We start from the raw sequence: 13,860 nt of genomic DNA, 5'->3' as shown, positions 1-13,860 counted from the left end.
AAGCAAAGACAGATACAGCATTTAACTAGTTGATTGACAACAGATAGCAACTGGTGACCAGGAGGGAAGGAAGCCATTATTATTATTATTATTATTATTACAGTGACTTTTATTAATTACTATTGTATATAATAATAGTCATAATTTCTTTGTAGAATACTCTATTCCTTTTGGTAATGGCATAGTCCCTGGGATCATCACTGAGCTGTTTTTATCCTGGGTGTGTTATTTATAGAAAACTTCTAGGACTGTGTGGGCAAAGTAAGTGGGGTTTATTCCTGATCTCTTTTTGCTTAAAGGGTAATCATTAAATACTCACAAATGAAAAAGCTGAATAAACAAACCCCCTGATGAGCAAAGCACCATTTAGATGAAGTATTTTGTGACACTAATTTTGACAAGAGGCGCTCATCCAGTGGTGCTGTAGTAACCCCTAATGTCCTGAGCTGAACTTCTCTCTTGCTCAAGTGCAAAATGCAGCATTTTTACTTTTCAGATCTCCAAATGAGAAGTATCCTTCTGTATACCATGAGACTCCAGGGAAAACATAAACATGCATTGCTGAGCCGTCAATGGAAACTACCGTAGATCTCAGGAATTATTAATAAAGTGAGGGAGGCTCATATCTAATTTAATTATATTTTCATGTGAGCCAGAATTCATTAATTTAAAAATTAATTAATTTATTTGGCTGCTGGCAAGGAAATACAGATTGGCATTTCTTATCAAAGACAGATTTCCCACTTTCTCTCTGGTATCCCATTGTTATATTTTCCTCAAAACTAGTTCTGGTTCACTCATAAGAACTACTTGACAAGACACTTGAAAATTATTTTGCAATTTTTACTCCCTGGCCAAGACGCTGCTCCTGTAATGAGTGAAACATCTCTATAGACATCAAGAATACTTCCATAGGACCAACACTTTATTCAGTGTTTTGTGGGATCTGTTCCTCTGCTCATCAGCTCACACAATCTCTCAGAAAACAGGAGATAAAAGATAGATAGAATGCTTTGGATTGGAAGGGATCTTCAAAAAGGTCATCCAATCCAACCCCTGCAATGAGCAAGGACATCTTCAACTAGATCACGTTGCTCAGAACATACATAGAATCATAGAATAGTTAGGGTTGGAAAGGACCTTAAGATCATCCAGTTCCAATCCCCTGTCATGGGCAGGGGCACCTAACACTAGACCATGTCACCCAAGACTTTGTCCAACCTGACCTACATCTGTCGTCCTTATCACAATCAAAGTGCAATTGGTAGCCCACGATGGGGTAATGAGTGGGCTAGGATATTGCCAACTCAGAGATCTTGAATGCAGACCCTTGAATACATAGGGTGGTCACATCTGAATGCTTAGACTCAGTATGGATGTATGTGATGCTCTGAAGCTGCTTAAGCTCACAGGTTCCAAACTGAGCATGTGCTGAGCTACTCAGCTACTTTTGCAGGTGAAGTCTCTATTGATCATGGAAAAGGGGAAGAAAATGATGGGGTCTCTGCCCAGAGTCTCTGCACACCCAGCCATGTTTAATAGCTTGAGGGCTGTGCTGAGGGACTGTGGTTGTGTCCTGCTTTGCAATGAGATGCAGGAAGCCATACAGAGCCTTTGCAGCTGAGTCTGGGGATTTTTCTGTACCCAGCCTCGGCTAGAAACAGTGGTCTCAACACCTAGAGCTGCAGTAATTTGCAAACTCTGTTATAAGTGTTGCATCAATACCTAGGATTTGGATAACAACAAGAGCAGGATCTTAAAAGGGGGGAAATTGGCTTCTCTGTGATTTGATATTTTTCTGAATGACAGCATTTTGAGATGCTGCAGTTGCTCAACACTCACTTCTGAATTTACACCTTTGTGTATTTGTGATTGACTGTAAGGCTTTTAGGGATGGAAGGGCAAGTACTAGCAGCAGTATATGAGTCTGCCAAGAAAGGACAGAGCCATAAAGAAAACATAACAGTAATTAGAAGGGAAGAGATTAGGAAGCAACCTGGAACAAGAGGGGGGAAAGGCAGGTATCAAAGAACCAAGTTTTTCTATGCACATAGGGTTACGTGGTATGGTACAAGATAAAATTAATGTAATTTGAATGATTGTTGTGTGTCAAAAATTAAACTAACCTCTTCACCCTTAGAACCTTCGATAGCTAATGTCTCTTTTTAATTTGCCTTCTAAGAATTTTGAGGTACTGTATTTTCAAAGGTGAACCTTCCATGGTGTAAAAAAGACATACAAATAATATACGTTATAGGCCAACATGGGTTGGGTTTATTGAGGATACTTTCTTAAATGTTATTCTGTGCTCTTTTTCCTGTGTCAGGTCAATTCCTACATTTAAGTAAAAGCTGTTTGCATGTAAAAAACTGAAGAAGATTTAGATGTGTGAGTTGTATCACTCTTGTCAAATTGACTGATAATCATGATTTCTTTCCTTGTTTTGCTTCTCTCTTTGCTGAGGATGCAGAAGAAAAAGCTAAGAAAGAAGCAGAGGAAAATACTCATCAGGGAACAGATGAAAAGAAAACAGATGAAAAAGATGAGAAAAAGCCAGCTGAAGATACCACAGCAGCAAAGACAGAAAACAGCAAAGAACCAAATCCGGGGGAAAACAAAAGTGCAGATTCCAACAAGAATCATGCAAATGGGACTCGGCAAACTGGGGTGAACAAACATGAAGCCTCTCAAGGGAAAAATGCACCTAGGACAGATAAGGGAATGGACTCTCCTCATGCAGTGGGAGATGAGAAACAGCATGTCCATAATGGTGAGTTTTCTTCTTCCGTTGAAATGTAAATCCAGCCCTAAAACCAGTATCTCACCTTGGTGATGGGGAACCTGGACCACTGGCATAGTCACCTGCATATGGGAACCAGAAGCTATAATTTAACTCCCAAGTAGTGTTCTTCCAGTTGAAGATGGGATACACCATACCTGCTTGGGCAGTTTTGGAGGGAAGGAAAATGTGACTTCTTGTGGAAATGAAGAAGGCTGTTGTGCGCAGGCTGAAAAGCTGAAACAAATGTTCTTGGTTCAGTGAACACCTTCAGTGCTTGGGTAACTGACAGAGGACAAGCCAAAGTTGGCTTATAAAAATTTTTTAAGGCAAATTAAAGGTATTTTAGTAAAGGTATTAAAGGTAATTGAGCCTCTGATATAAATGTGGCTTGGGACAGAGGATTTTCCCTCCTTTCTGTTTCTGTTATTTTATTTACTCTTCCTTTGCTCAATTTTTTTATTAGGGCAGTCATAAGCCTTTTGTTTGGTCAGAAATTTGATTCCAGGGGTTTAACTTGCTATAGAACTGAGCTAAAATAAGAATCACATTTTGCACCCAGAAAAGGTAGGAAATATGTTTGAAAATTGCATTAAACATTAACCCTTGCCCCCCCCCCCCCCTCCCCCATTTGAACAGACGAGCTGTCTCTAGGCCATTTCACTGTCCTTAACTCCCCAGCTCCTGCTCCTTGAAGCCATTATCAAAAAAAGGCAGTGCATGATACCTGTCACAGACTTGGCTATCATCAGTCAGTCCAAAACCAGCACAAAGTCAGACATGGAAGCATCCTCTGAAGAAAAGCCTGAGTTGAGCATACAGGCTTTGAAAGTCAGACAGTGAGTTTAGATGGCAGCAGAGGCAGAAATTCAGTTTAAAATATTCCTGATGTGATTCTCATGTATTTCACTTGGTTGCTGGTCAAGAGGCAAAAAGGTTGGGGACATCTGAAATCCCATCTAGACTGCATCAGACTTTTCTTCTGAAATCTTTTGTTTTACATGTTTCTAACAATAATGGGTTATTAAAGTTTGCTCTAGTGATTTTGACAGTACCTTTTTCTGCAGTGTCTCTCTGCTGCAGGTGTCAGAAATGCTTTGAAAAGAATTATAATGATTTCTGAAGATTAGTGTCATCCTCAGGAAAAGAAATTCTGCTCCTTAATTTATGGGAAAAGGCCTTTATGAGGTACAATCACTGCAGAGTCTTTGGAGACTGATGAAATCCTCACATTAATATCTCTGGGTTCACCACAGCTCCCTTTACGCCTATATGTTAATATCTCATCATAAAGTATTTGCCTTGTTATTTCTCTGCCTTTGTAATCCCTTTCAAAAAGATCATTATGATCATGGTTCTGCTCTGCTGCTGGCATTATGGCAGGGTGGATATTACAATACTCAAAAGCCCTGTATTCATAATAAGTTATATTCAATGAAAGTTCAGAAATTGTTTTGTTGAGTGAGTTTAAAGTCTCTTTCAGTCACTTGCTGCCTGTGTGCTTTCTCCAAGAGATCAAACTGTTAAATAATGTGTGTGTGGATGCTCATCATCTTTTCCTGCACACACTTAGGGTCAAGCAACTTCTTTGTGCATGGCGAAAAAGAGCATTAATAGCTCATCGTTACCATCAGCCGTATGACGGTGGAGGAAATGCAGGAAGACTTGTACTCTGCTAGATGCATTTTCATTTCATTTCCTGAAGACAGTGTCCTTTTAGAGGCCACCTTCATCAAGCAGACACCTCAGCCCTGCTTGGAGCTGCTCATACCTCTCTGTTCAAGAAGCCCAAGTCAGTGGTTGTGTGATCAGCTGAGAAGGTCGCTACTTGTCCCGTATCATGCTTTCATTTTCCTTTCACTGAGCTTGGGAAGAAAAGCGTGAGAAGTTTTGGCACTGAATGAGAACTGAACAGGATATGTTCATTCCATCTTCTTGGATATTTTAAGGTTTGAAAACCATTCCTCTTTCATACTATGATGAAGCTTAATTGGACAGAGACATTGATCTTCTGTCATCCAAGAATAACAAATATTCCAGTGGTTAGGACCCAGTGTGGAAGGGGGAGACCTTACTTATCTACAATTACTCCTTTTTTTGAGCTGCTAAAAATATATCCACTAGCCATGACTATTTTGGAAGCAGATCAGCTCCTCTTTAACGCATAATATGTATAATCTGGATCCAAAGGCTAGGAACCAGTTGTAGTAAGAAAACTAATAATAGAAACGGAATAAGCATCACTTTAATACAGCCCTGTAACATACCTCACGGTTACAAAATTCAGAAATGAGACTTTTTGTATTGAGTTGTGGATCACACATTCACTGCTACTCCTCCACTGGGGAAGCACAAGTTGCCTGCTCCCATCTGGGCAGGCTGCTGTTGCTTCTCTGGACATCTGAAGGAAGGACACCTTCGTTGCTGCTGCTTGGACACTGCAGCTGAAAGAGCCCTGTTCTACTGGAGCTCTTCTTTTAAGTTAGTTTTCATTTGATGTGCATTTGGCATTCTTGTTCAATGAAGGGATGGTCTGGGGAGGTCTGATGTGCTCTGTTGTGTGACTTACAGAGGACAGAAGATTGGAATGACCCTGGTTAACCATCCTGGCTTCATAAAATACACCGCAGCTCAGGTTGCCGTTTTCATTCTGCATCAAACATTGCTCTGCAAAGTCTTTGCTTGCCTGGTTTGCTATAGAGACTCTAAAGCCAGTCATCAATACTGGGGTGATTGTTCTCTGGTACTGGCATCAAAGGACCAACCCAAATGAGTCTGTGGATAAAGGAAACTGCTTAGAGAAAGTAAGGCAAAATTATATAGGACTGTCTGGGATATGTAAAGTGGTTCTCTAATGCAGAGACTAATGAGGAAGTCTTGCAGGGTCTTAGTCCTTTAAAAGCATAAATGTTGCAGGGTCCTGATTTTGAAATGAAGGTTATGCTCAAGTTTTTAGTGGCCTACATACAACCAGAAGGAGTACGAGTTTGCATCTGCAATTAAGAAGGTGTTAATAATTAGAATGAATTTAAAAGTAGATTGCAAAGCTTCATTTTCTATACAATAATTTTATCTGTTGCTTTATTCTGTGAAAGTATGTTAATCCAGTTCCTTGTGAATTCAGACCTTTTCTCCTAAGGAGCCTCTTCTTTGGATGTTACAATTTGAGTTACAGGCATTAATAAATGGCAGTCTGCGTTAAAATGCTTATAGTGTTTCTTATTGCTTCTTTCTAGGTGAATTAAAGGAAGAGAATAAGTTGGACAAAAAAGATCAGCCCAGTGTGGGGGATGAATCAAAGAAAACAGATGGTAAGGAAAACATTTTATTACATTTTGTCACCCATTTTTAAATGCAACCTATTCTTTCCTAAACTTCTGCACTTTATTCTAAAACAAAACATGGTGTGGTAACCAGAAACAAACTTAACAGGTACAGTCATTAGACTCAAAAAAAGCCATTGGGGCATTCCTGGGAAATTCATCCCTTTCACATCATGCACAACGCCTTAGTTGGTCTCTTAGTAAGCCTTATCCATCAACATTTACATGGTGCCTCCAAGGAAAAATTCTGGATTCCTAGAGCGGCTTAATAGGAAATGTAGGTGTGTGAGGTCTATCCTGCGTTATTTTGGGCCATGTTCTGCTCTCTTTTAGGACAGGAATGGGAGTTTTTTGTATGGAAGATGCAACAAACAGAGATAACAAAAAACCTGCCCAAGGGGTTAATGTTTTTCATGGTTGCCTGTTCTACTATGCTAATACAAACATAAAGCTTTCTTGATTTAACTGACTTCGAGGGAATTTGCCAAGCATTATTGAATCACAGCATAAAGGTCCTATTAAGGATGTTATAGAAAAGGGATGAGACATTGTTGAACTGAAGTGATCCCAAGCCATAGGATGTTTTCTTGGGCATCTGGGAATAATTTCAAATGAGTCTGAGCCTAGTGTAGAAATTTCTGTTGCTCTAGCAAAGTGATAAAAAAGAACAAAATCTGATATCTCAATTTAAAAATGTAGAAAAATTCATGTAGAAGCATGTAATAATTTCAAACACATAAATATGTTTTTTTAAAGCAATACTGTTTCAGGAAAACTCTTTAGAGGTCCTGTTATTTCCATGCCTGAGCTAAGTGTCAGGAAAACAGTCTTGAACAAATACTACTCGCAACTCTTCATGCAGTCATGCAGAAATTAAGCACAAATACTCGAATAACATGTAACTCCTCAGGTGAAGGCGGCCAGGTGGATGAAGGAGCACTGGGGCTTCTTTAGGAGGATGCAGGAGCATCAGTGCAGCTAAGAGAGTAGACCCAGGAGTCTCTAACTTTGAGGAACAGGTTACACTTGAAGGCCTGCGCTCTCAAGGTCTCAGAAGGATTAGGGGCACCTATTTAGCTGGGCTGAAGGACCAAGAAGGGCATGTTTCATGCAGACTTGAACTTGAATTATATATATATATATTTAATCATTCTTGAGGGGGTGAATTTGGTTCTTTGCAAGTTGTTAGTCTTCGCATGGTGTTAGTTATTTAATGTATATTTGTTTTCTCATGAGAAAATGTTCCACTCATCCCCTTAGAGAAAAGACTAATACCATGGGACCAGTTGATTACAGCGAATAAGCAACTGTAACCGTGCAAGGAGAATACGTAGGCTGACTGTTTTTCATTCAGACTCTGTAGACAGATTAGAGCTAACAGTCTCATTGATAGAACAGGAGAAAAATTGTGAATGATCAGCCTTAGAAAGGAAAGCGCAGGGTGCCAGATCTGTTTTGACAGACTGCACAACCTGTTCTGTCCATACTCGCTCCAGAGCAAATCTCCTTACCAGCCATGTGGGGGATGTGGAGAAAGGAACATTATCCATGGATAACACATAGCTCTTTACAGACTACTGAAATGTTTACCCAAACATATGCTTTCTCATATGCCAGTCCATGCTCTTTCACATGCTGGAAAAAAAAAAAAGGATTAAGCGGGGGAATTAGAAAGATTGAGGTTACAGCTATAATGCACTCACCACATGTGGTTTGCTGGTGGGTGAAACTTCCTGTAGGGTCAAGGGTGCTTGGGGTTTACAAGGTCTGTGCAGTATGTAGCTGGGTGTATTTGTACTAAACAGTTGCCCATTTGTGTAGATTTACCATGAGGGCTTCAGCTTTCTCGCTTCTGCCCATCAGCATCAGCTAGAACCCTACATCCAGCTAAGGTCAGTCTGTTCGCCTGTCCTACAGCACAAGCATCCTGCACCCAGAGAAGAAAGCTGCAGTGTATACGTTGCATAAACCTTTGCAGGATCTGCTTCCAAGTTGCTTTTTGAGCACATACAAAGGAAATATTTTAATATCTTGTCACAGGAATACATACCAAACTATTTCTAATACATTTGTCCTACTACTTGGGGAGCCAAGTGGCCAGGGACATGTAGAATATCACACAAGGACACGAAGACAATGAAGCTGCATGTCTACACTGTAGTCACAGGTGTGAAATGTAGCTTCTGTATTTGAGCTACCTTGAGTCTACCCAAGAACAGTTCAATGGCATGCCTCCAGGAACAGGGATCAGGCTTGCTGAGACCAAGGAACTACGTATGCATCTAGCCAGAGCTTTGTACAACTGAGCCTATCAGTACCAAAGCTGACTACTTTAAGCCAGCTTGAGGATAGCTATGTGAGCTGCAGTCATGCCTTAGATTTCAGTCTTAACTGCTTCAAACTCCTGTGCAAGTCTCTTGACCATAGGCTAGTCCCCTTCTCATGTTAATCTAATCTTCATATTATTGTGTTTTGGGTTGTTGTTTTTTTTTCTGTGGGAGATACTGCTTGTTACTCAGGACTGTTGCCCTTTTTCTTCAGTTCCAAGAAAAGAGACATGGGGCTGCCATTTCCCACACAAAGACACACCCTATCAGAGACATCATCAGACATCAGTAGTTCATCAAATGTTCCCTGTGGGATAGAACATTATTAAACCATTTTGGAAAACCTGACTTTCCCATGTGAAATGGTTGCTTTTCAACACTTTGAGTGGAAGATTGTAAGCAGTCACATGGACATGACTTTTATCTGCATTTACAAACCTTCTTTTTTGCAATTTTTTTTTTTCTACTCACGACACTGACAACAAATGAGAAAATTATTCCTCCCATTTCAGACTAGATATAAGGAAGAAGTTTTTTACAATGAGGGTGGTGAAACCTTGGCACAGATTGCCCAGAGGAGCTGTGGCTGCCCCATCCCCGGGAACATGCAAGGTCAGGTTGGACCGGGCTTTGAGCAACTGAGTCTAGTGGAAGGTGTCCCTTGCTCATTGCAAAGGGCTTGGACTAGGTGACCTTTAAAGGTCCCTTCCAACTCCAGCTATCCTATGATACTATGGTTACCACTTTCACAGGTTATCTCTACCATCTTTGCATTTTTTTTTCCTGTTGGGAATGGATTCTGCAATGTTAATGCAAAGTTTGCAGTACAGCTCTTTGTTCTGGGGACCAAACAGTTTATTCAGATATTCTTTTTCAGCTAGCAATTACAGCCAATTAAAAGGTTCTTTTTTTGTTTGTTTTTGTTCTGGAAGCTCATTATTCTGGTGCTAACATGCACTTTTGCAGGTTGCAGCACAGAAATATGAAGGGTATTTGTGGTTTCAACAGCAAGACCAGAGACAGAAAGCCTGATGTGCTCTGGGTGTGTGTGATGAGCAATGCTTCCACCTCGTGGTCAAATTGTAACCCTGCGTTTTGACAGGTTATAGTTTCAGTAATAACGTTTCCCTCAGCAGTGCAACAGAATAGACTAGAATAGGATACAGTTAATATAATGTAATGCAACGTGATATAATGTAATATAATTTAGTATGTATTCTTTTAAATAGACTCTACGAAGAGTTCATAACAGGCTTACCAGAAATGGAGGTTTTAGCTTTATTTTGATTCTGTTAAGCTTTACTGCTGCTAAACAGAAGACAAAAGCCTTTCCTGGATGTTCTATACATTGCTGATGCCAACATATAAAGCTGCCTTTTGGTCTTAATTTTTCTTGACAATCATTCCTTGATCAGCAAGTTGAAAATTCCCTGATGATAACAGTAAAGTAGGGGGGCTGCATTTCTTTTTGTCCCACTTGTTCCCAGAAATCAAGTGGCAGAGTAGCTGGCACAGGATGTTGTTATCTGCGAATGCCTTTGGTATAGAAACATGGTGGTGTGAAGGGGTCATGATAATGGCTTCACAGTTATGCCAAACAGAGTTGAATGAACAAGAATCTTCTCAGCTTCTTTTAAGGAGAATGCAGCTTTTTGCAAAGTGTTCACCCATTTAAGAATAGCCTCCTTTAGATGCGGTTTTCATGTGTGTCAGTCTAGCCAAGACTGCTATAGAGTGATGAACACTATGTAGACTTCTGAGAAAACCCTGCTCATGTTATCTGCATAATGCCACTGTTGTTTTAAAAGAGGTTACTCAGGCACATAAATGAGCAGCATTTGTCTGTATCTTCTTGGGAGAGGTGAAAAGGTAAATTTTAGGTCATATAAATAATAGAGCCATTTTTATTTCTGTTCCAAAAGATAGGTTGGTCTCTTCATTATTGTCAGAAGCAGAAAGCCCAATTTGTAAGGCAAACACGTTAGATTCCTCCTTGCTGCTTGATAGTGCTCTTGATATTATATGTCAGAATCCAGCAGCAGTGGCAAATTGGAATTACAATAGTCTCAGGCTACTTATAAAGACAATTTCCTTCCTTTTCTTACTTCTTTTTATGTCCTGTTATTTGAATTACATTAGAGGTTATTGCCTCAAGTTAGAAATCAGAAAGTGTGGTACTTTCCCTTCTGGAAAAGCTTGCTTGAAAACATGAAGGCATTTTGCTATCCAAAAAGATATATTTCACCCTAATTTATCTCTGCTGAACAATTGCTCCATAGTAGTGCAGTATAGGATAACTGGAGGGGGAAAAAGCTTCCCTGCTTTTTAAAGTACTTTTTGTGCTCTGTTGAAAGAAATGCGTCTGTCTAATTTAGCAAGTGGCACCCAGGGCAAGCTCAATTTGCATAGAGGGTTGTACTCTGAATAAGTTTTATGCAGTTTTAAAATCAAATAGAAGATGAACGTGATATGATCTTTGAAGCTAAATGCGAAACGCATTGGTAGCATCAAGACCTCAGGAACATTGCATCACCATGGCATACATGCTCAATGAGAATATAGGGATGTAGAAAGGTACCTTGTATAATTATGCAGATGATTCTGAAACTTGTCGGTTTTGTCAGTGTGTGTGTGTAAAGCTCATGGAAAGCACCTGGTTTTCCTTTGAGACTTCTGTGTATCTCTTTTCCTAGCCTGCTTTCCACCATTTAGGACATGCCAGGTAGTTAGAAAGTCCTTAGGATGTTTGAGTGCATTTTGCTTCTACTTTACATGGAGCCCCAGCTGTGACAAGTTTAAAAATTGGGAATGGCATTTGGGCTGATTTCACATTTAAGTGAATATTTGGAATTTTCATTCAGATGCATGGTGAAAAAAAAAAAAAAAATCACTGTAGATACTTAAGTAGCTTTTTTGAGTAGTTGACTTTAGGGGGAGCATTTATTCAGGTTACCTGTGGCCCTTTAAATACAGTTCTTCTCAGAGATAGCGTATGGCTGCACTGCTCATTGGGGGTAGCATCCATGGTCCTAGAAGCATGGAGGAATATACAATTTATAAATCACATGATGAAAACTCCTCATTGATATTACACCATCAGCAATTTTCTTGCACCAGTGAGGGAGTGGAGCTGTGACCTTTCTTCTGTTACAGTCCTTCTTACCCCATTTAGGATAATTTGCCTGTGCAATGATGTATAAAAATTCTCTGCTTCAGCAAGAGGAAAGTCCTCCTTGCTCCCCAGCTCCGTGAATTTCTGTTCAATCTGATGACAATCAGGCCTCTTTTTCCCCTTGTAACACTTAGCCCTGAAAGAGAAACAAGCTCATGCCTGAAGGGAAGGAATAATATGAAATGGGTCCTCAGAAGTTCAGTGACCTTTAACTTCCATCTAATCCCCTTCCCATGAAACAACTAGCTCCCAGTCTGAGCATACCAGCTATAGGTATCTTGCCAGGCAGGGATTCTGACAAGGTAGTGTAAGTAGAAGCGTTAAGGAGGAAGAAGTCCAACATTCAACAAATGTAAACTCTACGGCACTCTACAAACTGCCAGCCAGGTGCTTGGTGGGTACCTTCGTGCCCTTTGCTTTGTGTGCTGGACCTGCTGCCTGGTCTCTCCCTGAGGGCAGAGGCAAAGGGACACCAGTGCCCTTAGTCCGCAGTTCTGTACCGCTCAGTCCACAGAAGGTGAACAAAGAGAAGAGGGAGTCAATTTACAGGTTTGTTTTCTGAAACTCATACCCTAATAGTAATCTTTACCACTTATTACAATGGTTCTTTTTTCTGCTTCTAAACCACTGCTTTCCTATTCCTAATGCCAAAACCAGGGACTTGGAGGCAGTAATAAATGTAGGAGAAAAGTAGGAAGTGATATTAGTTGAGAAGTGCTATTTTGAATCAGGTGAAAGTATTTAGAAATTTATGTCTAATTCAAAATAAGTGATTGGCAAAAACTGAAGAGGCACTGAAAAAATATCCAAATGGGAATTTTTGCTTCCAAGTGATGTCTCACATTTTCAGCCAGCTTTAAGTAAATGGCAAAAATAAAAGTTTTGTTTGAGTTAGATGAAAAGCTCAGCTTGATCTTTCATTTCCTCTCCACCTTCCTCCCACAAAAGTAACCCCCTCCCTAACAGTCATTTTTGCCCTGAGAGAAGGAAAGCAATTGTGTCTGACCCAGAGCTAAGCATTACCCTAATTTTTCAGTTTAGTCACTCAATCAAAGAAGCAATTATTTGTCCAATGCTAATGACAAAATCCTGATTCATGCATTCAGCTGAAAACTTTGTTGGCTTCAATTACCCTTCTGCCTATGGCAGCTCATCACTTTTGTGCTTTGAAAGTATGGGGGTTTTCATTTCCATCCACAGCGGAACAGCTCTTTATGAAATCCATGATCTAGCTTCTACCCCAGACATGTTCAGAGCTTTGAATTATATTTGATTATCAAATACAGAATAAGGTTTCTCACTTACTCCTGTAGGTTGCTTTGAATAATGAGTGTCTAATTTTTTACCTACATGCTTTACTCAGGAAACTCAAACATCATTTGGTGTAACCAAACTTCTGCCAATGTATTCATTGTGTTTTTCTCTGCTCTTACATATTTCTATAATGTGCTGGTAAGCAAACAACATATATTAAAGCAAAGCTAATCTTCTTCTGTCACTGGTGTACTCTCAGGTCAAGGGTAATACAAGCTGCAAGCAAACAGAAAACTCAACATCAGTGTGGAAAGGACTAAAAATTATTTGATGTCATGAATGATTTAGGGATAATTACGTGCCAAAGCTCAAAAATCAGAATACCTTTTATGCTAATGTCATTTTTCCTCCTAGCAAAATGAATGTTAAGCACTTGGGTCGTCTGCTAAATTAGAATGATGGTATTTAAATTCAATTACAAAACAAGTATTCAAAACTTTTTCCCAACAGCATTTATTCTTGTTTTTCCTTGCTTTAAACAGGACACAAGCAGCTTCGAGTAACATTATTTCCCTTGGAAAAAATAATAACTCTAAAATTTCTCATCCATTAAAAAGACAGATAATGAAGATGAATTAACTTGTAACACATATTTCTTCTTCATTTCACTGATCTTCATGTTTCTTAGGCCTCATTCATCTCTGGTGCAACAGAAGCAAGAGAACAGCACAAATATGCCGAATATCTTTCTTTATGGTCTTAGTTTTCTTTGAAGAGGCTTTTTGAATGGCTTTAGGAGGAGATAGGATCATCCAGTGCTGAGAACTAAGCACTGTGATTTTCAGCATCTTCATTTTATTTTGAGCACTAGGAGTAGCTTTAACAGTGCTGTTCAGATGGGGACAGGTTAGGACTAAGCACACTTTAGCAGTCAGTGGAGAGAGGAAATACCCTGGCTTTGGGGAATAGCTTACAAAATTAAGGGGTCATTCCTGCAAGATGCTG

General features: G+C 39.7%; 1 protein-coding gene across 8 annotated transcripts in view; it reads left to right on the top strand.

The window, feature by feature from the left end:
- PDE1C (phosphodiesterase 1C) overlaps positions 1-13,860 on the top strand; it is a 276,791-nt gene that overhangs the window by 245,454 nt on the left and 17,477 nt on the right. For 7 of the 8 annotated variants that reach the window (XM_061464730.1, XM_061464732.1, XM_061464735.1 and 4 more), the window contains 2 exons: positions 2,471-2,770; positions 6,016-6,090. In XM_061464730.1, the coding sequence (XP_061320714.1) occupies positions 2,471-2,770; positions 6,016-6,090 (375 nt within the window). Of the gene's footprint in view, positions 1-2,463; positions 2,771-6,015; positions 6,091-13,860 lie in introns of those variants that run through there. The other variant, XR_009745369.1, reaches the window with a different exon arrangement.

This window comes from Pezoporus flaviventris, unplaced genomic scaffold (genome assembly GCF_033815535.1).
Source record: "Pezoporus flaviventris isolate CSIRO_AGI_PZ_B2104156 unplaced genomic scaffold, CSIRO_AGI_Pfla_v1 ptg000037l, whole genome shotgun sequence".
Lineage (NCBI taxonomy): Eukaryota > Metazoa > Chordata > Aves > Psittaciformes > Psittacidae > Pezoporus > Pezoporus flaviventris.
The sequence above is the reverse complement of the archived record's forward strand: the minus strand, read 5'-3'. Positions and strand labels throughout refer to the sequence as shown.